The sequence below is a fragment of the Giraffa tippelskirchi genome, chromosome 11 (genome assembly GCF_054371585.1).
Source record: "Giraffa tippelskirchi isolate mGirTip1 chromosome 11, T2T-mGirTip1v1.2.pri, whole genome shotgun sequence".
In the NCBI taxonomy this organism is placed as follows: domain Eukaryota; kingdom Metazoa; phylum Chordata; class Mammalia; order Artiodactyla; family Giraffidae; genus Giraffa; species Giraffa tippelskirchi.
In genome coordinates, this window is record NC_137285.1 from 122,130,751 (window position 1) to 122,158,607 (window position 27,857).

Sequence of the window (27,857 nt, forward strand, 5' to 3'; positions counted from 1 at the left end):
GAAAGGAAAATTAGGAAAATTGAACTGATTGAAGTAGCTTGAGAAATCTGCCAGGGGAGGAGGTGGTCGTGTAGGTAAGAGAAATGAAACCAGCTAAGCAGCCACCCTAAGAAACTATCAAAGAAATGATGAGATTATGAACTGTTGAATTAGGGACTGAGTGATAGGAAGGAGAGCACAGATGTAAGGCATATTGGGCAGATAGAGGAAGCTGATGAAAGGACATCCATTAGCTTTAATTCTAGGTAGATTATCCAATGGTAAGGTTGTAAGTACACAAATGTCTGTGAGGGCCCCCATCACACTTCTTAAAGCAGTATGGATAGACCCAAATACTTGAGATTCATTGTTGACCTTAATTCTTTTTATAAATTCATTTTCAAAAATTTAACAAGACCCTTCATTGAGCATTTCTCTTATGCCCAGTCATCCATGAATCAAACATGTTTTCAATTCTATAATGCATTAATGCCTAGGATAAGACCTCAACTACCTTCCTCTTTAAAATCAGCCCTTTTCCCAATATTTGGAGGATAGGGGAATAGTAGTTTTCTTTTACTTCCTCTCCTTTCATTGAGTTTACAGACTTGATTATTTATTTTGTCATTTATTTATTCAAACAAGCAAATATTGACTGAAAATCTGCTCTGTTCCAGGCACTGCACAATGCAAGAGCTCTGTGTCAGCAAATACAACCATATGGCTGTTGTATTCATGGGTCTTACAGTCTAGTGAGAGAGAACAAAATATTTCAAGGAAAGAAGCAATCATAAAATTTTAAAATATGTGGAGTGGTATCAAGGAAACTGATTATGTGTAGGGTGAGAATAATGGGTTTGGTATATGGCTCTTGGCACCTACTTAATGAGGGTCAACCCAAATGGTCTCTGAGAAAATGATATTTAAGATCTAAGGACAGAGGAGTGAGCCAGGAGAAAGCAAATAGAGGGAAAAAGGATGAACAGGAAAAGCCCCAAAGTGAAGCAGTAACTTGGCTTTTTTAATAAACTGAAAAAAGGTCTGTGTGGTTAAAGAATACTGAACAAGAGGTTTTCTGTTCTGTGATAAGGGTGAAGAGTTAGGCAGGTGGGGTTGAGAGGGATAAATTGGGAGCTTGAGACTGACATATACACACTACTATACATGAAATAGATAACTAATAAGGACCTGCTATATAGCACAGGGAACTCACTCTGCAATTGTCTATATGGGAAAAGAATCTTAAAAATGAGTATATATGTGTATGTATATAACTGATTCACTTTGCTATACACCTGAAACTAACACAACATTGTAAATCAACTATATCCCAATTTTAAAAAATGTTTGAAATGATAGGGGTCAGTATCACCATATAACATCATATCACAAGCATTTTATCAGAGTGCACTGAGGAATGACTGAAAGATTTTAAGCAGGGGAGGAGCATAAACAAGTCACTTCTCTGAATCTCAGTTACATTATCTCTAAAGTAGGGATAGTAATCCCTTCAGAGTCTACATCACAAGATAATTGTGAAGATTAAAGGAATAATATACAGTGAAAGGTTTAGAGAAATACATAATACACAATAATAAGAAAAATCATGCCTGTGGTGCTTTGTGCTTAAGACAGTTTTCAAATACTTTGTCTCATTTGAAGAAGTCACAGGAAAGAATATTGGATTTGGAGTCAGAGAGACTCAGATTTAATGTCAAGGACTACAATACAGGAACAGTTCACTCAGAGGCCAGCCACTAGAGTTGAGTCTCAGTTTTCTCACTGTATAATGGGAGAGGGGAGATGGCCTTGTCCAAAGTCTCTGCTGGTTCTGAGATGGAGAAATTCAGTCAAAATGCTTATGCACAAATCAATCCACTTATTATAGTCAAAATTTTTTATACAAAAGTCAAAAGCAAGAAAAACATGGCACCTTAGGAATGCCTGGTTTCAGGAGGTGTAAGGCCATGAGGGAAGAAAGCAGCTAGTTACTCTTTCAGACCCTCTCTCTATCAGACTGCATGAGCTCTCATCCTTGCCTCTCCGTGGATATCTGATTCAATTGTCCTTCTCTCTCTCCAAACAGGCATTCTTCTTATATCCCAATGCACATAACAATACATCCTCAATTTGGGCAACAAGTAGACAATGATCAGATTCTCTGAATTCTAATCACTATTTCCCTACAGAGAAATTTCATCAGCTCATACCTGGGCTCAACATTAAGGATGGTAAACTTTTGCAAGATAAAATTATGTCATAGTGACATGACTCATAGGGTCCGATACTGTGGATAAGAGGGAACAGCCTTAAAAAGAAATTTATGACTTTGATAATGAAATGAGAAAATCTAGGCAAATACACTAGCATAGTACATGGAATATAATAGGGGGTCTGCAAAGATTAAAATCATTATTATTATTAGGTTTTAGACATGTTGGTAAATAGTACAACCAGATAGTTCATTGTACTGGGACTTGATCAGGTATGGGACTTGATTTTTAGAATTTGGATTCAATATTAGATTTTTCTTTTCTATCATTCTGGATCCTCTCAGTACCTGCCCAGACTGAAGAAGTCACATCTTTCTGGAGACCTGATCTGTAAACTAAAGATGCTCTCTTCCTGGTCTTTTGCCAACATCTCCTTCTTCCAGCCACCTGCTTTCCTGATGATTGGCATCCCAGGCTTGGAGGCTGTTCGTGGCTGGATCTCCATCCCCTTCTCCTCCATGTACACTGCAGCCCTCACTGGAAACTGCCTGATCCTCTTGGCTGTGAGGAGGACCCCCAGCCTGCACCAGCCCATGTAGTACTTCCTGTCCATGCTGGCCCTCACTGACATGGGCCTCACCTTGGCCACAATGCCCACCACGCTGGCTGTGCTCTGGTTTGACCATCGGCTCATCGGCTTCAATGCCTGTCTGGTCCAGATGTTCTTCCTCCACTCCTTCTCCGTGTTGGAGTCCTCGGTGCTCCTGGCCATGTCATTTGATCGCTTTGTGGCCATCTCCAACCCCCTGCGCTATGCCTCTGTCCTCACAAACAATGTCATCATCAGGATTGGGGTGCCCATTGTGGCCCATGGTACCTTGTGCCTCTTCGCTGTACCATTTTTGATTAAGTGTCTAAACTTCTGCCCTGGCAATAATGTCCTGTCTCAGTCATTCTGTTTCCATCCTGACGTGATGAGAAGAGCCTGTGCTGACATCGGCATCAATATACGCTGTGGGCTCTATGTGGTTGTGTCCACTGGGGGCATCGATGCCCTGCTCATTGTCCTATCCTACACTTTCATCCTGAGTCTGGCCTGTCCCAGGGAGTGCATCCAGGCCCTCAACACCTGTGCCTCCCATATCCTGGCTGTCTTTTTCTTCTTTATTCCAGGTGTCACCATGTCCATGATCCATCATTTTGGGAGGCACCTTCCCACTGTGGTACATGCCCTTGCTTACATGTACCTAGTGGTACCCCCTGCACTCAACCCCATCATCTACAGTGTCAAGTCCAAGCCCATCAGGGAGGCCATGTTCAGGGTCCTAAGGGGGAAAGACAGAGGCTGATTTAATTATGACATGTTACAGAGTTTGGATACCACAAAAGACACTTTCTGTAGCCTCATAGGATCCTGCTACCCTCAGAAAGCACTGACAATTCCTAGTCTGTGCCCATACAGTGGGAAGACAATGAGGCTTCTTCATGATACAAATGGACGTTCACCATTTACTTTGTACCAGAAGCCGTGCTGAGGAGGAAAGGCTAAGAAATATTTTAATCATGGTCCTTTCTTTCTAGGAGTTCACAATCTTGTGCCAGGATAAAGACATGTAAATACACAATCAGAGTATAGATTTATACATACCATAATAAAATTCAGTGCAAGAGCTCGCTAAGGACAATAAATCCATACATGCTAGAACTTTCCTAGGAAGATCAGACAAACCTCTACAAAGGGGAGAAGGCTTTTTATTTCATCTTGGAAAATGTATAGGGTTTTTCTAGGCAAATTGTGAATTAAGGAAGAGGAAAATCTAGAGAAAAAAACAACATGAAAAAGCCATTTTTAATTTTTTCATAAATTTTTATTGAACAAGTGAATAAATGTATTAATCATGTGATATGGTGCCACCTGCCTAAGCACTAACTCTTCTTGTAACCCCACTCAGGAATGTCTTTTTCTCCAAGAGACTCGCTCGCCTGACAGATTCCATGGTGAAGTCTGATACTGACAGTTGCATCCGCTCCTAAAACCCCATTTCATATTTCCAGCGGAGTTTTCATACCCTTATTCTTCAAGTGTGTTAGAGTTAAGAACTCTATATCCTTGCTGGCTTCCTTAGGAATAGCAGATTACAGTCTTGTTCTGCATCAGCTTCATATTCTTTGAATCAAATCTAAGATAAAAAAAATACTATGAGACTCCAAGGGAATGGACATGAAGTTTGAAAGTACTTTGCTTAAGAGATAAACAATGAACATCAACTCTGAAAGCCTAAACCAATGTTATAATATAATCCTTTCCCAAGCTCAGATCTGCCTATGTCAAGAAGGCCAGCCATAGTGGAAAGGAATGACCCTCCACATGTATGTCCATTGCATACAAGGGAATCTTTTCTCAACTTAATTGAAAGAGTGATATAAGATATGTTATTATCTTAAACAGATACAACTCAGAGATCTCATTCTAGCTTTTCTGAACTGAAAACGGTCCAGTTCTAAAAATCTTCAAGAAGTCAGGGCACACTGAAGAGAGAATACTTCTCCTGGCCTGACAAATCATGAATAGCTTCATTTTATAAGGAGTTACTAAAAGGAAAAAAAATGGCAAAAGAGCAGTTCATACAATGGAACAGAGTGAAACAAAGGCTTTAAAAATGTATAAAATCAGAGACACCAAGTAGCTGAATAATATGTTGTGTGGAAGAATTATAAATGTTATACTGAAAAAATAAGACAGGAACAGGTATAAAAGGGAAACGTGTAGTCTACTGTCTTTCTGAGAAGTAAAAACTTTTTATGGAAAGTAACAAAAGATCGTTGATGGATTTTAAGCAGGGAAGGTAATCAGAGGTGTGTTTGGAAAAAACTCCTACTAGCTCTGCGGGATTTAGGACTGGTGCAAATGATATTCAAAGCAAGGAGACCAGTGTGAAGGTTTTGACAATTGTCTAAGCAGCAGGGGAGTATCTGAACTAGAGAGCTGGTAGTTATAACTGAGAACACAAGACATGTTTATGAATCATTTCTAGGTAAAACCTAAAAAAAAAAAAAAAAATGAGTGAGTGACTTAAAGACTGAAATTCCATGTTATTCTGACTTTTCTAGGACCCAACAAAGGTCCAATTAGTTCCAATGGTGGGGCCAGAGACAAGAATATCTAAACAAAGGAAATGGGGCCAATAAAAAGATGTCCAGGTAAAATGTATATGATAAAGTTCTTTGAAAAGTGTAAGTATTAGTTGCTCAGTCATGTTTGACTCTTTGCGACCCCATGAATTGTAGCCCACCAGGCTCCTCTGCCCGTGGGTTTTCCCAGGCAAGAATACTGGAATGAGTTGCCATTCCCTTCTCCAGGGGATCTTCCCAACCCAGGGATCAAACCCAGGTCTCCCACATTACAGGCAGATTCTTGACTGTTCAAACTACCCAGGAAAACTCTACTTTCCAGTCAATTCTCCTAAAAAAGGCAGCCTCTCTTTTCATCCTAGTTCTTACCTCTGGGTCCTCTGGATAACCCAAGAAGTACTGAAGTAAATGACCAGATATAGCTTTGTCCCTAAATCTGGCATTTAGTACTTATTGAGAAACACAGGAAGGTAGTAGAAGTGCTGATGTGTGTGCATGTGGGTTTACATTCACCAAATGTTTAATCCATTTAGGATCAAAACCATGAAACTTTATCCTGAGCATATTAACTATTATACACTTGGAATCTCTTTTGAAATCTAAGATAATAGCTGCATCCCCAGAAATAAAAGTAAAAAATGTGTCTTTCTGATTTGTTTCTTTTTACTCATTTATCTATGACTCTTGTGGGATTTCAACTATAAAACAGATACCCACATTCATCATATACCCATACAAAAGCATGTATACAAACACTTATTAGAAATCTGGAAGAATAAACACCAAAATGCCAGCAGTACTTTTTTTTCCTTTAGGGTGACAAGTTTATTGGAGTTTTTATCACATTTTTATTTCTGTTATATTTTCAGAATGTCTAAGATTTTTGTTTACTGTGATCATATACTGCTTTCCTAATAAGAAAAAAGTCTTTCTCTTCTCTCTCATTCTGTTTCTTTCTTTCAGTCTCAGTGTCAGGGCACTATTGGGAACTGGGATGGTCCTCTATACAGTTCAGAGTGACCCTAGCTGGCATTGACTAGTTTATATCCCTCGATCTGCTCACCGGGCAGATCTGCTTACCACTCACCGGGCACAGCAGACTCCATACTGCTCACAATTCTCATCTTCTGGATTCCAGTCCAAGAAATCGGATATGCTCTCCTGATATCCTTTCTACCGAGTAGTCCTATGCTTCTGGCTATGGCCAGAAAAGTCTGGCCAGCCATGTACCATGCTCTCTACTCTGCTACCTGCTTCTCACACTTGCCTACCTCTCCTTAGGTCTGCCTAGCACTCCCCTGTGGGTGGAGATCTCATTCCTCCTCCATTCATTCCTCCTGCACTCCTGCAATGCCCACACACATTCTTCCCATTTGGCTTCCTTCAGGAAGTGCTATACTTGGCCTGCAGGGCTCCTGGGTGGGCCTTTGGAACCATACTCATGCTAAATACAGCTATCATGGATACAGTCTTAAAAAAAAAAAAATCTGTATTGCATGACACAACATGTGGGATCTTAATTCCCCAACCAGGAATCAAACCCGTGGCACTTTGATGCTGTGGGTGTCCCCAGCAGGGCACCTCAGAACCCTGGGAATACATGTTGTCCACTTTTATGCTCTATTCACTTTCTGTGGACCTATGCTTGCCTTAGCTTTTCTTCCTTGCTAGTTACCTGGGTCACTGACCCTACTCAGTCTCACAAGGCTTTGCGCTCTTGACTCCCTAGTCTATGGTACCAGCCCTGCCCTTTCTGCCATGAGCTTCTAAGTTTTCTCAGCTGCATCTCTCTATAAAGTGTCTCTCCAGATATCCAGTGAATGCCCCAACAACTAATTATACTATTACCCGAAATAGCCACTGTTTGGGAATTACCCAAACATATTCCTGTTGCTACGACATAAGTACAATGGCAAATAGGCTGGGAACCTTTGAAATTAAAGCCATCAACAACATTAACAGGAAATTCCTAAATACAATACTGAACGAGAAAGGAACTTAAATACAGAAAATTCAAGACTCTAGAATGTCTGATTTATTACCCCACTAGTCTAACAGCCCCTCTTCAAATATGGGATTGGGCATCAAAAGATAATGTTTTAAGCCCATGTGATCTCATTGAACATCAGTTTCCCCATCAGTACAATGGGGACACTAATCATATTTCTGCCTAAATTAAAAGGTTGATAAGAAAATTGGAAAATAAGGAAAACTGTCCAGAGTCTATGAAAATGCTCAGATACAGTATCATCTTTCATTAATGTGGATAAATGTAATCTTTTGTGAATTTACTTTCAATTTTCTTAAGGACTGGTAGTCAGAAAAAAAAGAAATCATATTTTCTCTGTGGAGGTCACTTTGAAGAGGAACATCCAGGTATGTCTCCTTTCCTAAGATCCAAATCGTAGGGGATTCTGAAGAGGAATCAGTTTTAAGCCAGATTACCCAATTGTATTATGTTCTTGTATTTAATTTTTGTCATACTCAAACCTTTGGTAAACGTCCTTTAGAAATATCGCCCTTATCTCAGAATGCTGTGAACTATCAGCCCAAGCAATTGTCTGAATGGTTTGGACTTGAGAATTGAACTGAATTCCAACCAATTGGAAAGTAATAACCCTCCAACCACAACTACCCCAAAGAACTAAAGGGAAAAATAATGTTGAAAACTAAGGATTGGGTGTATACAGTTCTGCTGCCCCTACACACATGGAGAGCCTCCAACCAGCTTCATCTTTGAAGGATCAGTTGTGTTTTTATTAAGAAGTTTTTTCCTAATACTGTCTTCCAAAATGTTGATATTAAAATCTGAACTGAAGGACTCTGCACGAAAAAGAAATTTGATCCCTTAGGGATCCAAAGTGTGGGTGGTCACATGAAAAAGGCGAAGGATGCGCTGTCGGATCTCCTTTGTCTTCACTCCGTACACAATAGGGTTGAGCACAGGAGGAACCAGCAGGTAGGTGTTGGCCAGGATGACAGGCAGGAGGGAGTCATGCCGCTTGCCAAACCGGTGCACCATAGATAATCCAATGAAAGGTACATAGAATATGAAAACAGCACACACGTGAGAGACACATGTACCAAATGCTTTTGCCTGGGCCTCACGTGTCAAGCCCAACACAGTCTTGAGGATAAGCAGGTATGACAAAGAGACGAGCAGTGAGTCCAGGCCAATGGCTGAGATGATGACGATGAGGCCATAGATGACATTGACGTGGATGTCAGCACAGGCCAGCTTCATGACATCTTGGTGCAGGCAGTAGGAATGGGAAAGGATATTGGAGTGGCAGAAGGGTAGCCTTTTGATGAAGACAGGCAGGGGTGCCATAAGTGCAACCCCCCGCACCACAGCAGCCATGCCAATCTTGGTTACACGAGGCAATGTTAGCACAGTGGCATGGCGTAGTGGGTGGCAGATGGCCACATAGCGGTCAAAGGCCATGGCCAGCAGCACTGTGGACTCCATGCCAGATAAAGAGTGGATGGCAAACATCTGTAACAGACAAGCATCAAACTGGATGGTAGTGGAGTTGAACCAGAAGATGGCCATCATTTTGGGCATGGATGAGGTGGAGATGAGGACATCAAGGCCAGAAAGCATGCAAAGAAAGATGTACATGGGTTCATGTAGACTGTGCTCTGTCCGCACAATGTAGATGATCGTCAAGTTACCTAGCACAGCAATAAGGTAGAGGGAACACAATGGGAAGGCCAGCCAGAACTGAGCTTCTTCCAAGCCTGGCAGGCCTATTAGGATGAAATACGTGGCACTGGATTCATTGCCATTGGGACCCACCATTGTGAAGAAGCTGATGTGCAACCAGTGCCAGGCAGGTAGAGGCTGGAATACAAAGATAAGCCATTGTCAGATCCTCTAAGATTTTTCTGTCATTTTCCTCCCCACCACCCCCCTCCCTGTTCCATGCCCTATTCTCTGATAAGAACTCTAACTTCATTGCCTATCCAAACTCTGATTTTATTCTAAATTCAACCTAAATATCCTTCATAACTCAAGCCCCAAATGAGCATTCACCCAGTCTTACTTACTAGCCTCACCTCAAAGTGAAGTCTGAAAACAAGTGAAATACTGAAGCAAAAATTCTAAGTGTTTTAAATCATGTAGTTCACCAAGAAGAGGTAGTTGACTAAGTTCATATCAGACATAGATGATAAAAAATCCCGTGGCTTCTATCCTAACTACCCTGTGCCCCCCTATCTTTAATACCTACTGTAATTCTATCGTCAGACTATCTTTAAGACTAATCACGGTCCAATGTAGCAATACTCTAGTAACACAGACTAACATTGAAATATTACCTTATCACTAATTCTAATAACCTCTCCAATTCTAGTCTTAACCCTAACTTTAGCATTAACCTAAGACTTAACTCCGGTAGCTATTTAAAACAATGTAAAACTTAATAATGGCCTTCCCAGGTGTCTCAGTGGTAAAGAATCCACCTGCCAATGCAGGAGACGTGGGTTTAATTCCTGGGTTGGAAAGATCTCCTGGAGAAGGAAATGGCAATCCCCACCAGTATTCTTGCTTAGGAAATCCCATGGACAGCTCCAGTCCATGGGGTCATGAAAGAGTTAGACACGACTTAGCAACTAAACAACAAAGACTTAACTCTTGCAGCTATTTAAAACTTAATGTAAAACTTAATAATACCTATTTTATTATGGTAGCGCTTAATTCAATTAAAAAAAAAAAGATATACTAAACTCATCCTTAATTCTAACTCTACATTTTTACTCTTGCTCAAATATTCACCCAAAGTCTTACACTTGTTCAGACTGCCCATTTTATATCATTAAAGGAACAATGACTACAATGGATGCCATAGGTGTCCCACTCAGATCCCCTTCACCAAGCCAATGCATCTATACCCCTTCTGCAGTGGATGTTGAGTAAGACAGGCTCAGAATTCTCCCTTTCTACAGAAAATTTTTATTTACCAAATGAGAGGCACTTTACCCAGAAAGTCATGTTATCCCCAGGGCTGATCTAGAGATCAATGAGTGCCTGATACCATGGTACACAAAGCCAGCCTCCTTGACTCCAGGTGAGACCAAAGCTGGGATGTAATATGTGCTCCAAAGCTTCCTGAGGAACCAAACCTGTAGCTGGCCTCCAGCTGAAACCATAGCCTCACATTATTTTCTTTCCCTGCTCTATCCTATTTCCCTCACTCATCTTCTTGTGACAATATGTCCTTTAAATAAGAATTTCTATTTAGGCTCTGTTTCTAGGGGACCTACTAGGCTGAAGAGAGTGGGACTGACACAGAGGACTAAACGTGAGAGATGATGGCATTAGAAGCACTGGAGGAACAATCAATCCTATACCAGGACTCCACCATCCCCAAATCTGGCTATTTAAGTGAGGGATATAAGTAGAGATTCCTGAGGTGGGAGATATCAGACTTGAGTTTTCTCAGATCGCATCTCTCTGTTGAAACAATTAGATAGTTAACTAACTTTCTCCCTTTTTCTCTTTCCTTCATTCATTCATGAATATTCACATGCTCCTATTATTTATTAGATTATATATATTGTATTTACACACACTATATAGGTGTATATATTCTCTCTCCAAATATATATATACATATATATATGTGTGTGTGTGTGTATGTGTGTGTATGTATGTATGTAACTAAAAGCATGGCATCTGGTCCCATCACTTCATGGCAAATAGATGGGAAAACAGTGGAAACAGTGGCTGATTTTATTTTGGGGGGCTCCAAAATCACTGCAGATGGTGATTGCAGCCATGAAATTAAAAGACACTTACTCCTTGGAAGGAAAGTTATGACCAACCTAGACAGCATATTAAAAAGCAGAGACATTACTTTGCCAACAAAGGTCCATCTAGTCAAGGCTAGGGTTTTTCCAGTGGTCATGTATGGATGTGAGAGCTGGACTATAAAGAAAGCTGAGCGCCAAAGAGTTGATGCTTTTGAACTGTGGTGTTGGAAAAGACTCTTGAGAGTCCCTTGGACTGCAAGGAGATCTAACCAGTCCATCCTAAAGGCGATCAGTCCTGGGTATTCATTGAAAGGACTGATGTTGAAGCTGAAACTCCAATACTCTGGCCACCTGATGCGAAGAGCTGATTCATTTGAAAAGACCCTGATCCTGGGAAAGGTTGAGGGCAGGAGGAGAAGGAGTCGACAGAGAATGAGATGGTTGGACGGCATCACCGTCTCAATGGACATGGGTTTGGGTAGACTCCGGCAGTTGGTGATGGACAGGGAGGCCTGGCGTGCTGCAGTTCATGGGGTCGCAAAGAGTCAGACATGACTGAGCGACTGAACTGAACTGAACGGAATTGAGATATTTGTATGGCTTTCTCCTCTTCCCATTATGCTAGGGTACGTTTAAGATAATTTTATCTTGGTAAGAAAAAAGGGGGCTTCCCTGGTGGCTCAGACCATAGAGAATCCACCTGCAATTCAGGAGCCCAGGTTCGATTCCTGGGTTGGGAAGATTCCCTGGAGGAAGGCATGGCAACCCACTCCAGTATTCTTGCCTGGAGAATCCCCATGGACAGAGAAACCTGGCAGGCTACAGTCCATGGGTTTGCACAGAGTCAGACATGACTGAGTGACTAAGCACAGCACAGCAAGAAAAAAAGAAAGGCTAGGTTCTTAAGATCTGGTCCTTGATAACTGAGGTAGGAGCTTCTGCATGGGCTACCAGACAGCAGTTGAATGCAGAGGAGAGCTCACAGCCAGCATCAGGAGGGGCTTACACCATCACTGGGCTCAGAATGTGTTGATGGGTTTTGTCCACCATTGAGCGGTCACCCAGAGGTTCCCTTGGGCCAGACACAAAGGGGAAAACACTGGGAGCATGAGTTTTAGGAAAGAGAGGGTCAGAGTTTAATTCCAAAAACTGGAATTGGAGAAGCTCTAAGAAGTCATGCTTAATGAAGAACGTCAGGTTAAGAGACCAAAGTCTTCCAAGTCACTTAAATCTTCTGTACTGACCTCCCCATAGCATAGGGCACTATGGTGCCTTAAAACTTCTCCTTGATCCTTCTGCTTCTCCTTATCTCTCTCTGACCACTAGATCTTGGTTCTTTCTGGATCTTCAGCCTCCTTCACTTGACCCTTAAGCATGCTTTTAAATGATAGTGCTCTCAGAATTTATCCTCAGAGCTCTTTTCAATCTATATACATTCCCTGAGCCATCTCACCCCCTTCAGCAAACCTTCAGCAAACTGTTGATTCCCAAATATTCTTGGGAAGTTCTGAATTATCTTTTGTGATCCAGATTCATAATTCTAAAGTCACTAAAAGAATCCACCTAGTTGTCTCTGAAGCACATCAAACTCTCTATGTCCAAAGATCAAGGTCTTCCAGGGGCAGTATTGTGCAGCTGTTAAGACTGGATTTAAATCGAGCCTGAATTTAAATCCCAGGCAACAACTTTGTTAGCTGTGCGATCTGGGGTAAATCATTTAACCTTTCTAAGCCTCAGTTTCCTCATCACTAAAATGAGGATAATAGTCCCTGCTTAATAGAAATCAATGTAAGGATTAACTGAGATGATCAGTGTAAAGCTTTTAACACAATGCCTGGAACAGGGTAAATCTGACCAAAAATAAAATTATATGTGTTGCTGCTAACTGTTTTCCTGTAGTATTTCCCTTTTTCTGTTATGGTGGCCTAAACAGACACAGGACTTCCCAGGTGGCATCAATGGTTTAAAAACCCACCTGCCAATGCAGGAGACATAAGAGACCCGGGTTTGATCCCTCGGTTGGGAAGATCCCCTGGAGGAGGGTTTGGCAATCCACTCCAGTATTCTTGCCTGGAGAATCCCATGGACAGAGAAACCTGACGGGCTACAGTTCATAGGGTCACAAAGAGTCGGACACGACTGAAACAACTTAGCAAACAGACACATGAGCTAAATACTCTGATTCTCATAGCCATGCCCCTAGTGTTAACTTTGTTATCAGTACAGTCTCAAGCATCTTCTACCCAAATGAAATCAGGTCACCATTTATTGTTTTAAAAAATACCTTTGAAAACTTCAAATTAATTCTGGAATAAAGACAGAACTACTAGGGTGGGGCAAAGCTCCGCCTTTCAGCATCCAGCCCTAGTTTCTCTCTGACCACTCTTCCCATGGCCCCTATACTCCAGACACATTGGAATACATACCATTTCATAAATGTAGCATTGATTTTGTGCTTCTGTGTCTATTTGTCTTTTATTTTTTTTTTACTTCTCTTTGTCACTTTCCTCCTGAATCTCCCTCCTTATCTTCCCACTGGGCAAAATAGCATGTTCCACATCTTGGTTTACTGTCTCTTTCCTATGCCCTTTCCTGAACCTCTTTCCCCTTGATCCCTTTGGGTATAATTAAATGTTTCCTGTTCTGTGCTCCCAAAGAACGTTGTTTAGTCTCTTTTTATGCACTTACCATCCTGAACTAGAATTATTGCTATGTTTGTTTGTCACTAAATTATTAATTCCTAAATGGCAGGGACCTGATCCTGTGTTTAGTTACTGTTTGTTGAAAATAAAAAAAGAGTTTTATCACAAGAATTCCTCAGTAAATGTCTAATGAGGGTAGCACAGCCAAGGGGATAAGAAAGACTGCCAATTGTCTGAACTATAGAGATTTTTGAGAAAAAATAAAAACTGGAAATTCATAGCAGGGTGTTGTAAGTTCACAACAAGAATTTTTAGGATCAAACAGAAAAGATCTTTCTCATTCAGGGATCCAGAGGGCATGAGAATGGATACATGGAGAACAGGGCAAGAGCAAAGCCTTGACTCTAAATAAATGCAAAATGGACATATGTAACTGGGAAGGGTTAAATTTGACTCCATACTGGATCTGCTTCTGTGACTTTAAATCTTATTTTGCCAGTTTTGTTATTATGTGGTTTAGTCAATAAGTCGTTTCAGACTCTTATGACCCTATGGACTGTAGCCTGCCAGGCTCCTTTGTCCATGGGATTCTCCAGGCAAGAATATTGGAGTAGGTTGCCATTTCCTTCTCCGGGGGATCTTCCAGACCCAGGGGTTACAGGCAGATTCTTTATGGACTGAGCTATGAGGGAAGCCCTTTTGTTATTACAGGCATTCATAACGGCCTGCCTCAGGGAGCCCTGCCTGCCCACCTCTGCCAGAGCCCTGGGCTGTGGTCCCTTTGACTCACAGGCAGATAGCCTGACCCTGCCCACCTGTGAAGGACTGGGACATTCTTGAGTCCTTTGCATGGGAAATGGTGCCCTTTGTCTCCTGCTTACCAGCTTGGCTCAGAAATTCACATGTGGAGAGCCAGAATCACAGCTAGCTGTGGCATATTTGTTTATTGATATGACAGGAGATACTCCATTTCATACCACCTGTATGAAATTACTGTAAGGAAGTGAAACTAACACATCCCCCTGCCTAAGGCTTGCCATTCTAGGAGACATTTGCAAGAATTAAATGGTCTTTTATTTTGTTTCCTCACCTCCCCCATCTCTGATCCATAAAAGAACCTAGCATTTAAGCCCTGGCATCCAAAACAATATGATTATTTTGAGACACTGGTCTGCCATTTTCTCAGTCAGCCAGCTTTCCAAAGTCATATCGCTTGCCTCAATACCTCATCTCCCGGATTTATTGGCCTATCATGTGACAAGCAGAATGAGCTTAGACTCGGTGACTCATGCAGCACAGTTTGTACCTGAGAGAGAGGGTGATCAAGGATCCTTGACCTGGAGATGTCAGCAAAAAGGCTCTGGTGTTCCAGAGGGTCAAATATCAATAGCATCCAGAAATTTCACATGGGCAGACAATGCAAAACTGGGCAATGCCCAGGAAAAAGATGTGCTGCCTTAGGAAATAAACTGAGAAGAAATTATGGGTTGGCACATTCAATCCTGTTACCTAGAGGGTAAACTGATGTGTTGAGTGGAGCCCTGGGACTACAAACGCAAGTCCTGGGTCCAAGTAAATGCAGAGGATGATAATAACATTGTGCTGTTGCAAAATCAACAAGGTCCGGAATGTCAAAAGACATCATAAAACAGCATCGCAGTCTACAAAGTGGGGCTTTTTTCATGTTTGCATAAAAATGGGGAGTAAGTGCTCTGAAAATGTCTGAGGTTTCCAAAAACTTTTTGTCACCCCCCCATTTGTCACCTTAATTTCCACTTTACCTCAAGCACACCCTCATAGACACACGAACACTAACTAGCAGCCAATCTCTCCCAAAGGCAAACACTGCGAACTGAGATGGAGACACCAGAAATCAGAGAGAGGAGGATTTAGCTGACCCAGAAGAGAGGTGCCTCGACAGCATAAAGTGGACAGCTGTCTGAGGTAAAATTGGGCTGGACCTCAGAAGGCGGCAGGAGGAGAGAAATGAAGGACTGGAGCGGGAGCCACCTCAATGACTCAAGCGTCACCCTTCAGACTGCTCAGCCCTGAAGCACCCCAGTCTCCCACAAGCCTGCCAGCTGACTGCCAGTCTGAGCAGCTGTTAGTAATTAGAACCACGGCACACACTCAGATAACACTTGGAAGCTCTGAAGGAAATTGGAGCTAAATCACTCTATTTTGAAAACAACATAATCAAGGAAAAATAAACAAAGAAAGGGTCTTTTTCTTTTTTTAGAAAGCCTACACTGCCTTAAACCCCCAGGGGATAGCTCTACGCTTGAGATTTTCTCTGAAAAGTCACACCATTTTAACAAGTCTCGGGAATGTTTCTTGGAGAACTGTGAAAAAAAATTAGCCCTTTCTTGAGGACAGGGCAATAGAGCCTCCAGTGAAGTGGAGTAGAAATTTACGTTGAGGCTTTCAATCCTCCACATTCCTTCCCCCTGGCCTCCAGGACTCTGTCCCTCAGAGCCAGCTCAGCCCCCATCCCAGCCCATCCGCAGATTCTTCTCCAGAGTCTCTAAATTCCATGTCAGAGAAGCATGGAAAAGCAGTCAGGGATACACTATCCAGGAGAACAACGAAATTACTCCAGCATTGATTCTATTGTTTTTATGATTAAAACAGAAATCACAGACTGCCTACAAAATGCCAGATCCTGCCTGTATAGAGATTATTTAACCCAGGAACAATTCTCCATAATAAGACTTTTATGTATCATGTCTACATTATAGGTGAGAAAACTGAAGCCCCCCCCTTCCCCGAAAAGTTAAATATTCCCAGAGTTAATAAAAAAACAGAAATTTGACCTAGACTGTTCAACTCCAACACCTGTATGTTTTCCCCTTTAATTGTCTTTAATAGTGTTGCACCTTCTGAAAGCTAATCAAATCTGCCCCAGAGGCAAAGTAGAAAAGGAGCCTGGCAAGTAGAACACCTGGCCCAGTTAGATCCTCGGAAGAGAAACCGAGAGGGCCGTAAAGAGGACCCTCCTGGACTGGGACTTGGGCACTTCCCGCCTTTCAGCCCCAATTCTTGTGGCTGTGACTTGGGCAGGACCCACAGTGGAAAGTAAAAATCTTTACCATCTATTGAGTACTTCCTTCTCATTCAATACAGGCCTCTCATCAAGCTGTCAAGCAGACATCATTAATCCCATTTTGCATACAGGGATGTTGAGGCTTAATTAGAGCTCTCAGCATCATATCCATGTGCTTTCCAATATGCCAAGCTACTACCCTGCCTCTCTCCCAGTCTCCTTTTGAATGACTTTTAAGAACTATTACAAGGTTAATCTCCAAGGAATCCAAAATTTAAAAACCCATGAGTCCAGAGGGCTTCTCTAGGACTCAGGACACCTGACCAGCTGTCCCCACTTGGGTTCAATGGGGAAGGGGGACAAGGAGGAAATGGAAGAAGGGATTTGTGGTCACTCGGAGAAGGCAATGGCACCCCACTCCAGTACTCTTACCTGGAAAATCCCATGGACGGAGGAGCCTGGTAGGCTGCAGTCCACGGGGTCGCTAAGAGTCGAACACGACTGAGTGACTTCACTTTCACTTTTCACTTTCATGCATTGGAGAAGGAAATAGCAACCCACTCCAGTGTTCTTGCCTGGAGAATCCCAGGGACGGCAGAGCCTGGTGGGCTGCCATCTATGGGGTTACACAGAGTCGGACACAACTGAAGCAACTTAGCAGCAGCAGCAGCAGCTCTTACCTTAGCTAAGCAAACAGAATGTTCTGTGCCTGGAACAGGGGGGTGGGGGCCTCTGGTGCCCCTGCGAGCATCTGTGGGAACATCTGGAAGAAAATGTCCTTGGAGGGAAGCCCAGGAATACCTGGGAACCCCTGACTGTTACTGCCAGGCCCTAGAAGGAAGGCAGTCCTCAGGGGTTATACTGTGACTGGCAGGACTACCAGGGCTCATCACTCAATTCATGGAGAGGGAACCTTCTCTTCATACTCTATAAGGGTATGATTCGTGCATGCTAAGTCACTTCAGTCGTGTCCAACTCTTTGCAACCCCATGGACTATAGCCCACCAGGCTCCTCTATCCATGGGATTCTCCAGGCAAGAATACTGAAGTGGGTTGCCATGCCCTCCTCCAAGGATCTTCCCGACCCAGGGATCAAACCTGTGTCTCCTATATTGCAGGCATATTCTTTACCGCTGAGCCACTGGGGAAGACCCTAAAAGGGTACCACATCCACCCAAGTTATTTGCATTTTCTGCCCCTCATACCTTGCTTATATTTTATAATGCAGATGAATCCTTACAGGGCCTTGGCCATTCTTTTTAGAATGGCCACAAAGAGACTGGAAAGATGAGAGAGTACAATTTCTAACTCACAAAAGGCAGAGTGAGGCTCCCATCGCCACTGTCCTCCCATCCCCGCTCTCCTCACTCAATCCAGTCTGGCCCTCCAAAATCAACCCCAGTCAGAGCTCCAAGGGTTCATGGCCCTGCCCCTTCACTTCCCAAGTAGGACCAGAGCCAATAAGGTTCCCACACACCTTCACATTTTGATCCTTATCAGAAACCTTCAGAGCTTCTTTGACTATCATCCATATGCAGCAGAATAGCCTGAACTCGGACTTTGATTAATATACATTTTTTTTTTGGTTTTTTCAAATATCAGACTATGCCAGACTAAGCACCAGAGATACTAAAACACAGAGTAAACAAGTCATGTTTCAGCCTTCCAGTGCGGGGGGGGGGGGGGGGGGGTAGAAATTGAGACAAATATGCAGCTATCATAACATGTTGTGATAAATGCTAGGGTAGGGGTAAGTACAAGAGGCTCAGGACAATAGTTTACCAATTTGTCAGGCTCTGAGGAGGTGACATCTGAGCCAAGACTTGCAGGGCCAGTCACAGTTAGCTGAGTTGGGGACACGGAGCCAGCTGCATTCAGTTAGCTGACAAAACACATCAAGTGCCTACAATGTGCCCAAAACTGGAAATAAAACAGTGGATACAACAGAAATGATCAGTGCTCCTATGAGCTCAAGCACTAGGAGAGACATAACAGAAAAGAAACAAATAAGCAAGAACATTTCAGATAAAGATAAGTGCCCTGAAGATAAGACAGAGTGATGGGATAGGAAAGGATGGGGCAGGACAGCCCTATTTGAGACAGGGGGTCAGTGAAGGCTTCTCTGAGGTGATGACATACCAACTGAGAGATGTGTGATGAGAAAACGCCGGCCATTCTGAGATCGAGGCAAAGAGCTTTCCAAGCAGAGGAGGCAAGAGAAAAAGGTCTTCTGCTTTGGGGATTCACAGGAGGAAGAAGGTCAAGGTGGCCAGAGTATCAAGAGCACAGGAGAGTTGTAGGAGACGAGGTCAGAGAGGAGAGGAGGGGACAAGTCGTGTAGGGACTTGCAGGACGTGGCCAGGAGCTTTGATTTAATTCTGAGTGACTTGGGGGAAATTAAGCGATAGACTTGATCTAATTTGTTTTCAGAAGTGCATTCTACAAATGCAAAGACCCAGAGAGAACGAGAACACACCCTGTTTGAAAAGCTGCAAGTGGTTCAGTGTGTGTGCATATGTGTGTGTCGAGCGTGGGGGGTGCCTAAAGAGTGCAAGGCAGGAGAAGTCACAGCATGGACACAAAATCCAGTTTTTTAAGTGGGCTGAAGACTGAACCCTGATCCTAGACATGGACTGGGTCAGTATCGGAACCCCAGGAATTGTGCTAAGTTCTAGACTCAGGACAGCCTGACTCCTGATGTAAAGTACAGCATGAGCCCAGACCCCATTCAGAGGCCACACCCCACACAGGGCTATAATCTGACCCCTGATCATAAACTGAGCTTCAGCCACACCAACAACCAGGGTGAGACCAGCCCTGTTCACACACCAAAGCCCAGTCCAACTCTAGCATGGCCCCAGCCCCGTCTGCTCTCGGCCCCACCACCTTCATTTAGCCCCATCCCCACCAGGCTCGAGATGGGCGCACCAGTAAACTGATCACAGGAAAATGTCTTAAAAAACTGCAAAAGAAGCATCTAGTACCAACCAGGTTCCCTTCACCACATGAGCACAGAAATTGCTGAGGCCGTCTGTCCTTTGAGTCCGGGGCCTCCTTCACATCCCCGGCCCCTCTCCCTACTTCTGGTTCTCCCCGGCCTGCTCTCTCATTCACTTAGCAGGTCTAAAGAGGGACCCCTAGCTGCAGGAAACCCACACCCCCGGAGTCACCTCTAGTCTCCCCCACTCACCTCAATTTCACTGAAGGAACGAGTGCCCTTTTCTCCAGGACTCTTCCAGCAGTGATCTGGCAGGCTGCACTGTAGTGTGGCCCTCTCAGTCTCCGCCCCCTCCCTCGTCAGGCTTATTTATTCTGTCATATCTCCTCCCCTCTTTTGGCTTCTTCCTGCTGGGGATAGGGCGCTGCCCAGAGGGTCTATGCGCAGATACCCCTCGTAGCCAACTGTGGGACTGATGTCCTTCTGGGCTGCTATGTCCTGAGAAGGTGTGCTTGGGGTGTGGGGAAGGAGGGGTAGTGGGTAAGGGATCTCTAGAGTCCTCCTCAGATGGGCCCTGTGCCAGTTGGAGTATTTCTGCCAGCTCCCAATGTGAAGTTAGGGTGAATGAGTACGGAGAGTCTAGAGAAACTCATGTGTGTGGCCATGGTCTCTGGGAGAGGCTTTCTCCAAATTTCCCCCAGCCTCATCAAACTCAACCAGAGGAAAAGCAGGATATGCTTTCAGGGAGGCCCCTTGATTAGGTGCCAACTCATCACCTTCCTGAAGATTTCTCTGGCCTCCACCTTCCTTCCATGGGTGGTGCCTGCTTGGTCCTTGCTGGGTCTGCATCCCAGTGGACCCATCTGCCTGTCCCAAAGGCTATAGGGCTGTGTCTTCCTTATCTCCCAGGTTCTAGGGCCCGTCTCTAGCTAATTCATAACAGGGATCCCTGGGGACCGTGCCTCTGCCTTCTATTCCCTGGCCTTGAACGTCTTGTTGAGAAAGAAGGATGTGGTTTCCTTAGCCCTCCCCTACTTCCAGCGCCAGCCATATAAGACCAATGCCATCTGGTTTCTCTGTTAAGGGCAAAAATAGTGAGAGAACATTTTAGAGGGTTAGAGATCAGTGGGAATGAGAAACTAAGTATGTTACATATTTAAGTAAGTTTTAATAAATCTATTAATAAAGCAAAGTGAATTTCATTGGTGTCTCCTTGTGTTTTTACTGATCAATTTCACAACTCCAAGTTTTAAATTCACAACACAGGGCGTGCTGATATAAGCTATGCAAAATTAGACAATGTCAAGTCAGACAGTTCCAACTCAGACCATATCAAAACTAGCGATTAGAAGATCTCCAGGTACCTGTAAACCTGCAGCCTGTCACTCACTGCCATCACCCTGGAGCCATCTCTGCTGCTTCCCTCAAACTCTCATGGACTGAGAGGGTGTGAAAGGCACCCCGGGGACTTCTACTTCTGGCCAAGAGAGAATAACATGAGGTAACATCCCACCTGAAGGAACCTAAAATAGACAGTATTTTTTAATAGATAGTATTTTTTTAATAGATAGTATTTTTTAAATACTTTAAAAAAAATAGTTTGCAAGATACTGGATATCAGGCAATGAAGGACAATGAGCCCTGAGGCATGGGAAACAAATGGAGTGAACATAGGGTTTCCCCAGCTTACTGCCTTGAGAGGTGCCCTGCTGCAGTCCTGGGAAGAAGAATGCAGAGTCCAGAGGACACCTTAAGTTAAGGATGTAGAGCTGATAGTACAGGAAGCCCCAGCTAGCTAGAACTTGAAGACTAGGTATTGGAGGTGAGAGATCTAGAGAGAGAGAGAGAACTCCAGAGACATGTAGAGGTTCCTCTGCAAGAATCCAGCTGAGTACTGAGCCCACATGCACATGAACAAGCTAATTAAGACTGGGGACAGAGCCACCTGTAAATATTAGAGATGGCATCCCTACCCAAGGGTTCACATAGGATCACAGATAGTGACTGTTCCTACCTGCCAGATAGGAGAACTTCAAGATTCACAGGGCATTGAGTAGAGAATACAGAAGGATTCTGCCTCTGTAGTGGGGAATAATTAACCAAATATTATCTGCAGTATAATGTGGGTTTTAGATCATAATTGATCATTAATGGGTGAGGAGAGTACTTTGTTGACTTTATAAAACAGTACTGGTCAAACTAAGGACTGTAATTTATAGAGACAGGAACAAGAGATGAGTGTGGATGGGGGTTGGAGGGGGTTTGAAGAGGGATAAGTGAATTTGGTTTATCTTAAGTAAGTAAACCAGAACCCACTCAGGCTCTCCTTCTCTCTGAGAGGTCCCAGACAAATAGCCATTGAGCATACAGTATGTCAGGCCCTGGAGACAGAGAAGCCTAGTCCTTGTCCTCAAGGGAGACAGACAACTATGTATATGGATATTTCAGTTCTGTGATGGAAGATAAACAAACATACAGCTATCATAAAACTATTTAAGCTCTATGACAGAGGGATAAACATCCAGTTGGAAAATAAAGCTTTAAAGTTTATGATCAAGGGAAACAGAGTCTGTGGGAGCCTTGGGTAAGCCTTTAATGTAGTCTGGCAGTTAGCCAAGTTTTCAAACCGGCGACAATTACCCCAGTCACCACCAGTTATCAAAATAAAGAGATTCTAGAGGACTCCATGGAGAAGGAAATGGCAACCCACTCCAGTACTCTTGCCTGGAAAATCTCATGGACAGAGGAGCCTGGTGGGCTGCAGTCCATGGGGTCGCGAAGAGTCGAACACGACTGAGTGACTTCACTTTCACTTTTCACTTTCATGCATTGGAGAAGGAAATGGCAACCCACTCCAGTGTTCTTGCCTGGAGAATCCCAGGGATAGAGGAGCCTGGTGGGCTGCCATCTACGAGGTCACACAAAGTCGGACACGACTGACGCGACTTAGCAGCAGCAGCAGCAGCAGCAGAGGACTCCAACATTTCCCAAGATCTCCTGAGAAAGAAGGCCATGAGTTAATCTAAAACCAGAGGCACCGTAACCTTGATAAGAGACTAGCTTCTGGCCTTGGCACAGCAGGGCCTTATAAAAAGTGAAGTCTCTTGTTTGAATATTCCCTAAAATGGAATAAATATACCTCATTTAATCAGTTTTATTATTTAAAACCATTACCACCAACGTGTGTCAATCACTGTCTATTTTCCATGTGTTTTCATGTCTGTTATTCTACTTAATCCCCACAACCGCCCAATAGGAGGTACATTATATTTCCTTTTTTACAGCACTTAAACAATTTCCAAAACTACTGAGGTGCAGAAGGCTAAGCAATGAGCCCAAATATTAAAGCTAGTGATCCTAACCTCTATTGACTCTAATCCCCACCCCACAATGTCTTTTCCTGATACAGCTATCAACCATGTTTAAAGGGACTTCTTGGCAAGGTTGTACTTTCTTTGAATTTCATTTGTAAATCTGAACATCACTTGTAAATCAGACACCAGCATGGGAAAAAAATGTCAACTTGTCTGAAGCTCTGTGAAAACAATTTATTACAAGATAGTAAATAATAATGTTTTCATTAATAACAGTAAATCAGGATGGCCACACGAGGCCAAACTGGTGACACACTGCACAATATAGGAGCACCGTTCACATGAACCATGATGTGGATGTTGTTTCCTAAGGCTGTACAATGAGACAACCACAAATATGATCATATCTTGCAGGTTTACACTTTTCAGTTTACATAGGAGGTTCGTAGGATTTAAGCTTTACAGCATCACCACCATTGTAGCTTCATTATTCAGAAAAGGAAATGAGATCCAGAGAGGTTTTACAGTATGCCATTTTATGATATTTCCAGGATTTTAACCTTATAAGTCTTACTTCAGTATTCTTTCATCTCCCTCAAATGAACCTACATTATTTTCTACCTATAATTCTTCACTGTGAACATTTTTGACCTAACAGCTTCCAGGTTCATTATGGCACATTCTTGCACCTTATAATCCACACCCATTGAACAAACGAGTGCAATATGCCTTAAAACATAGTACATACAGTACATACATACACACACACATTTGTAAACACATACCCTTCAGATATTATATTCCATCTGTATATGACTAAAGACATATATATTACACAAAAGGATTTCATATCACAAATACTTTGCATCACAGACATACACCCAAAGATAAACAAGCCAAAAGACACAGCCATCTCAACACTACATATTCCACACACTTATGTGTATCATATAGTCTACATTGTTACAAATATGCAACATTCTACATTCTACACCCTACCATTTATATATTATTAATACATTCCACATTTTACATATTACATTCTACATTTACATATTACAAATATGAGGAGAAAAGGAGGCATCTATTCTCATTAGATACACATGCTCTCCAACCATTCTCACATAGATGCATATCATATAGCAACTAACAGAGGTCACATAAACACAATAAATGTGGAATTATAGACATTATTCATGAAAAATTATACATGGCAAGACACAGCTGCCAGGCAGACCAGCTGGCACACATTCTGTGTACTCACACACACACAGGCTAAAATCACATATAGCCACACAAACATACCTACATACAGCTACAACCAAGATAAACATCACTCATGGAAAAATAATCTCCAATAGAACCACATAGATGACATTGGCAGATTCCACATAAATACACCCCCATATATATAGAAACATAAACACTTCATGTGAGTTATCTCTTTGCTTACTACCATCTCCCTCCCCTCCCTTCAATCACCATCACACAAATACCTTTATTAATCCCTAAAAATGACTGTGTTACCTCTTTGGAATCCAAGAAAGAAGTTACAGCTAACACATATTCACTGATGCGGATACATGGGAGCAAAATAATAAAAATCATACATCAAGACTGGAATGAATCATGATGTGTATCATTTACAGCCTTTGCATGTCAAAATGACATGTATTTTCTAGTTGGGAGAGAGAAATAAGGCGAGGTCACCATAGGAAGGGAGTGTAGGGTGATCACTATGCAGCATGTCCTGTCAAAACTGGTTCTTCTAAAGTGACCCATTTCTGGAGATAGAAATTGAAGGTCTACTTAGATAACTTGGAGCAGAGAGCCCAGTGGGTTGGATGTTCCAATCACCAAGACGTTCAACAGGACACTGGGGAGGAAATCCTGCTCACCTGCCAATCTGTGAGAATATATGGGAGACCCGAGAATGAATCTCCTTGGTTTTGGCTCCATAGACTATAGGGTTAACTACAGGCGGTAGCAGTAGATAGATATTAGCCATAATCACATGGAGCAGGGAAGTGGGGCCACTCAGCCTGTGCACCACGGAGAGCCCGATGAGGGGCACATAGAAGACCAGCACAGCACAGAGATGGGAGATGCAGGTGTTGAAAGCTTTGAGTGCTGCCCCCTGAGAGGAGAGCTCCAACACAGCCCTCAGGATGAGGATATAGGAGAAGCCAATGAAGAGGGAGTCAACGCCCATGACTGAGAGGATGATGAAGAGCCCATACACCACATTGACCGTGGTGTCAGTACAGGACAGCTTCATAATATCTTGGTGCAGACAGAAGGAGTGTGTGACAGTGTGCTTTCGGCAGTACGACAGCCGCTTCAGGATGAAGGGCAGGGGGAAGAAGAGTACAAACCCTCTGGTCAGGGCAGCTAGTCCAATCTTGGCAACCATAGGCCCTGTGAGTACAGAAGCATGCTGCAGTGGGTGGCAGATGGCCACAAAGCGGTCAAATGCCATGGCCAGCAGGACAGCTGACTCCATGGCTGACAGAGCATGGATAAGGAACATCTGGGCCAGACAGGCGTTGAACTCGATCTCCTGGACACCCATCATGAAGAGGCTGGCCATCTTGGGCATGGTGACGGAGGAGAGAACCAGGTCAACGGTGGAAAGCATGGCCAGGAAGAGGTACATGGGCTCATGCAGGTGTCTCTCCACACGGATGATGAGGATAATGGCCAGGTTGCCCAGGGTGGCCAAGGCATACATACAACACAGTGGGAAAGCCAGCCAAAAGTGGGCATTAGGTCCCAGGCCAGGGATGCCCACCAGCAGGAAGTATGCTGGGTGGACCAGAGTTCCATTTGGCACAGCCATGGCAGGAACCAAGAGCCGAGGTCTATGAAAGGGAAGAGGAGAAACATTACCCAGTCATGGTTCAGCGGAGAGAAAGGACTTAAGAAAGGGCACTGAAACAGTGAGGGCAGCAAACAGAATGACTAAGTACTCCTGTTAATTCCAAAACTTCAGTCTCGTTCTGCTTTAATTCTTTTTTTTTATATACATTTTTTAAAAGACCTTTTATTTTGTATTGGGGTACAGCTGATTAACGATGTTGTGACAATTTTAGATGAGCAGCGAAGGAACTCGGCTGTAGATATACATGTAACTGCCCTCCCTTAAACTCCCCTCCCATTCAGGCTGCCACATAACACTGTCTGCTCTAATTCATCATAGATGTACCTCCCCGTGGGTCCCATTAATCTCACTGTATGAAGCGCACTCAGAATACATGTGCAACGCCCTTCATTTCCAGAGCTGATGTTGCTGACCACGTATCCTGCTTTTTGGTCCCTCCTAAGCCAGCACTGCCAGGCTTGCACAGATCCTTCCAGAACCCAACTTTTCTAGTGCATGTTAGGGTTAGGGTCTTTCTGGGTTCAGAATTTGAGGCTCAGTCTGTGGTTGCCTTTTAAAATCCATTCTCAACTGACTTCAGAGCAGGAAGTGGGGTGGGGGTGGGGGTGTCCATCTGAGACTCAATTTCAAGAGATAGGTTTGTGTTTCAGCTTGAGTACCATTTCTCAGACTTCACTGAAGGAATTAGCTAAAGCTGTTATTGAAAACACTGTCTCTCAGGTTCTACTCCAGATCCAGAGAATCAGATTTTCCAGGGGAGGGGTCCAGAAATCTGGTTAAAAAAAAACAGTAAATTTCTTCTGTCCCAGTGATTTTTTTTTTTTTTTTAATCAGAGAAATTTAGGAAAAGTTGTTCTGGTGTTCTGAGAGGTAGGGAGATTCCAGCCCTTAACAAAGAATGAAACATAGTCTTTCATTGGGATCTCTTTCTGGGCCCACATGAGAGTCAGTCTCAGATTGTGCTTAGCTGGAGTGTGACATGGAAACCAGACACAGCTGAGATATGAAAAGACAAATCAGTCCGCATTGCTGCCAGTGCTATGAGGTATCCACAGGCATATCCTCCTTCCTCCACTACCCTCCCTGGTGAACACAGAACAAGCTCAACTTTCTTCCTCTACACAGACCACTCTGTTCTAAGCCTCTGTCCTGAGATCCAAACACATATAACATGTTTCCTCTTTATATTTCTACTTGGATAATCCAAGAGTTTCATACTCATTTTGTCCCAAATAGTTCCCCTCTGAAAGGTACCAATGAGTCACTCATGTCATCCTGGTCAGGGAAGCTAGTCCCATCTCTGCTCTTTCTCCTCTACTGTGATTTTGTTTTTCCAAGTAATCTATCATGGCTTTCTTTTTATTTAACACATCCTCCCTCCCTCCCAACATCATTATATCATTCATTCTGCTCTGATTATGAAAAGAACTTCCGAACTCACCTCCCTGCTTCCAGAATCAGATTCTTCAATCCACCTTCCACATGGCTGACATCTAAACAAAAAAACTGGATATGTCAGGCTCCTGTTTAGCAAGTTACAGGTGACTCCCATAGCCTTCAAGATCCAATTGGAATCCAACAGTCTGCATTCAAAGCCCTTCCCAGTGTGGCTCCCACTTAACTTTCCTGCCAAGCGTCTCAGTTTGTCTCTTTATTTACCAATTGCCACCACCACCACCAACATACACAAATATTTTTCTCTGGGTAAATTAATTCCCCTTGCCTCATGTTTCAGTGAAGGGTGAGAAGCTAGAACTGAGGGGATTCCTGGCACAGGTGTAGACAAAGTTTGGAATGAGCCTCACAGCGGTTAGAAGGAATTCCTCTTAGAAAGGTCACTGAACTGGGTCTGGGATCTTGACGGTGGATTCGGGAACAGGGCGCGCTGGCAGGCTGTGCGAGCGAAGGGCGGGCTTCCTCAGGTCTCGGCGAACTTCCCAGGGCCTGGGCAAGGTTCCCTT

The 27,857-nt window shown here is 43.3% G+C and overlaps 2 protein-coding genes and 1 pseudogene across 9 annotated transcripts; 1 reads left to right on the forward strand and 2 right to left on the reverse strand.

Moving 5' to 3' along the window:
- Positions 1-2,593: 2,593 nt before the first annotated feature.
- LOC145525676 (olfactory receptor 51I2-like) lies at positions 2,594-3,541 on the forward strand (annotated as a pseudogene).
- A 497-nt stretch (positions 3,542-4,038) lies between these two features.
- LOC145525652 (olfactory receptor 51E1) lies at positions 4,039-27,824 on the reverse strand. Of its 8 annotated transcripts, XR_014068357.1 has the most exons (4): positions 27,338-27,447; positions 22,426-22,698; positions 6,412-9,168; positions 4,039-4,372 (listed from the first exon to the last, which is right to left on the reverse strand). XR_014068357.1 is itself a non-coding variant. In XM_081539180.1 (3 exons), the coding sequence occupies exon 3, from the start codon at positions 9,124-9,126 to the stop codon at positions 8,173-8,175; it is 954 nt and encodes a 317-aa protein (XP_081395306.1). In that variant the 5' UTR covers positions 9,127-9,168; positions 27,338-27,389; positions 27,702-27,824; the 3' UTR covers positions 6,125-8,172. The 8 variants fall into 8 exon arrangements, 4 of the variants coding, with proteins under 4 accessions (XP_081395306.1, XP_081395303.1, XP_081395305.1 ...); XR_014068355.1 differs by lacking the exon at positions 22,426-22,698 and having other exon boundaries at positions 27,338-27,598; XR_014068358.1 differs by lacking the exons at positions 22,426-22,698; positions 27,338-27,447 and adding an exon at positions 19,954-20,003.
- LOC145525172 (olfactory receptor 51D1) lies at positions 24,910-25,854 on the reverse strand. The gene has a single exon (XM_081538012.1). It carries the CDS (start codon positions 25,852-25,854, stop codon positions 24,910-24,912), a length of 945 nt encoding a protein of 314 aa, XP_081394138.1.
- Positions 27,825-27,857: the final 33 nt, after the last annotated feature.

Excerpts from the sequence above, each read along its gene's own strand:
- LOC145525172 (XM_081538012.1), bottom strand. The coding sequence starts at position 25,854 with ATGGCTGTGCCAAATGGAACTCTGGTCCACCCAGCATACTTCCTGCTG.
- LOC145525652 (XM_081539177.1), bottom strand. The coding sequence starts at position 27,448 with ATGGGAGTCACCTGTAACTTGCTAAACAGGAGCCTGACATATCCAGTT. Across the intron at positions 9,169-27,337 it reads CTGATTCTGGAAGCAGGGAG|CCTCTACCTGCCTGGCACTG; the intron begins GTGAGTTCGGAA and ends TTTGTATTCCAG.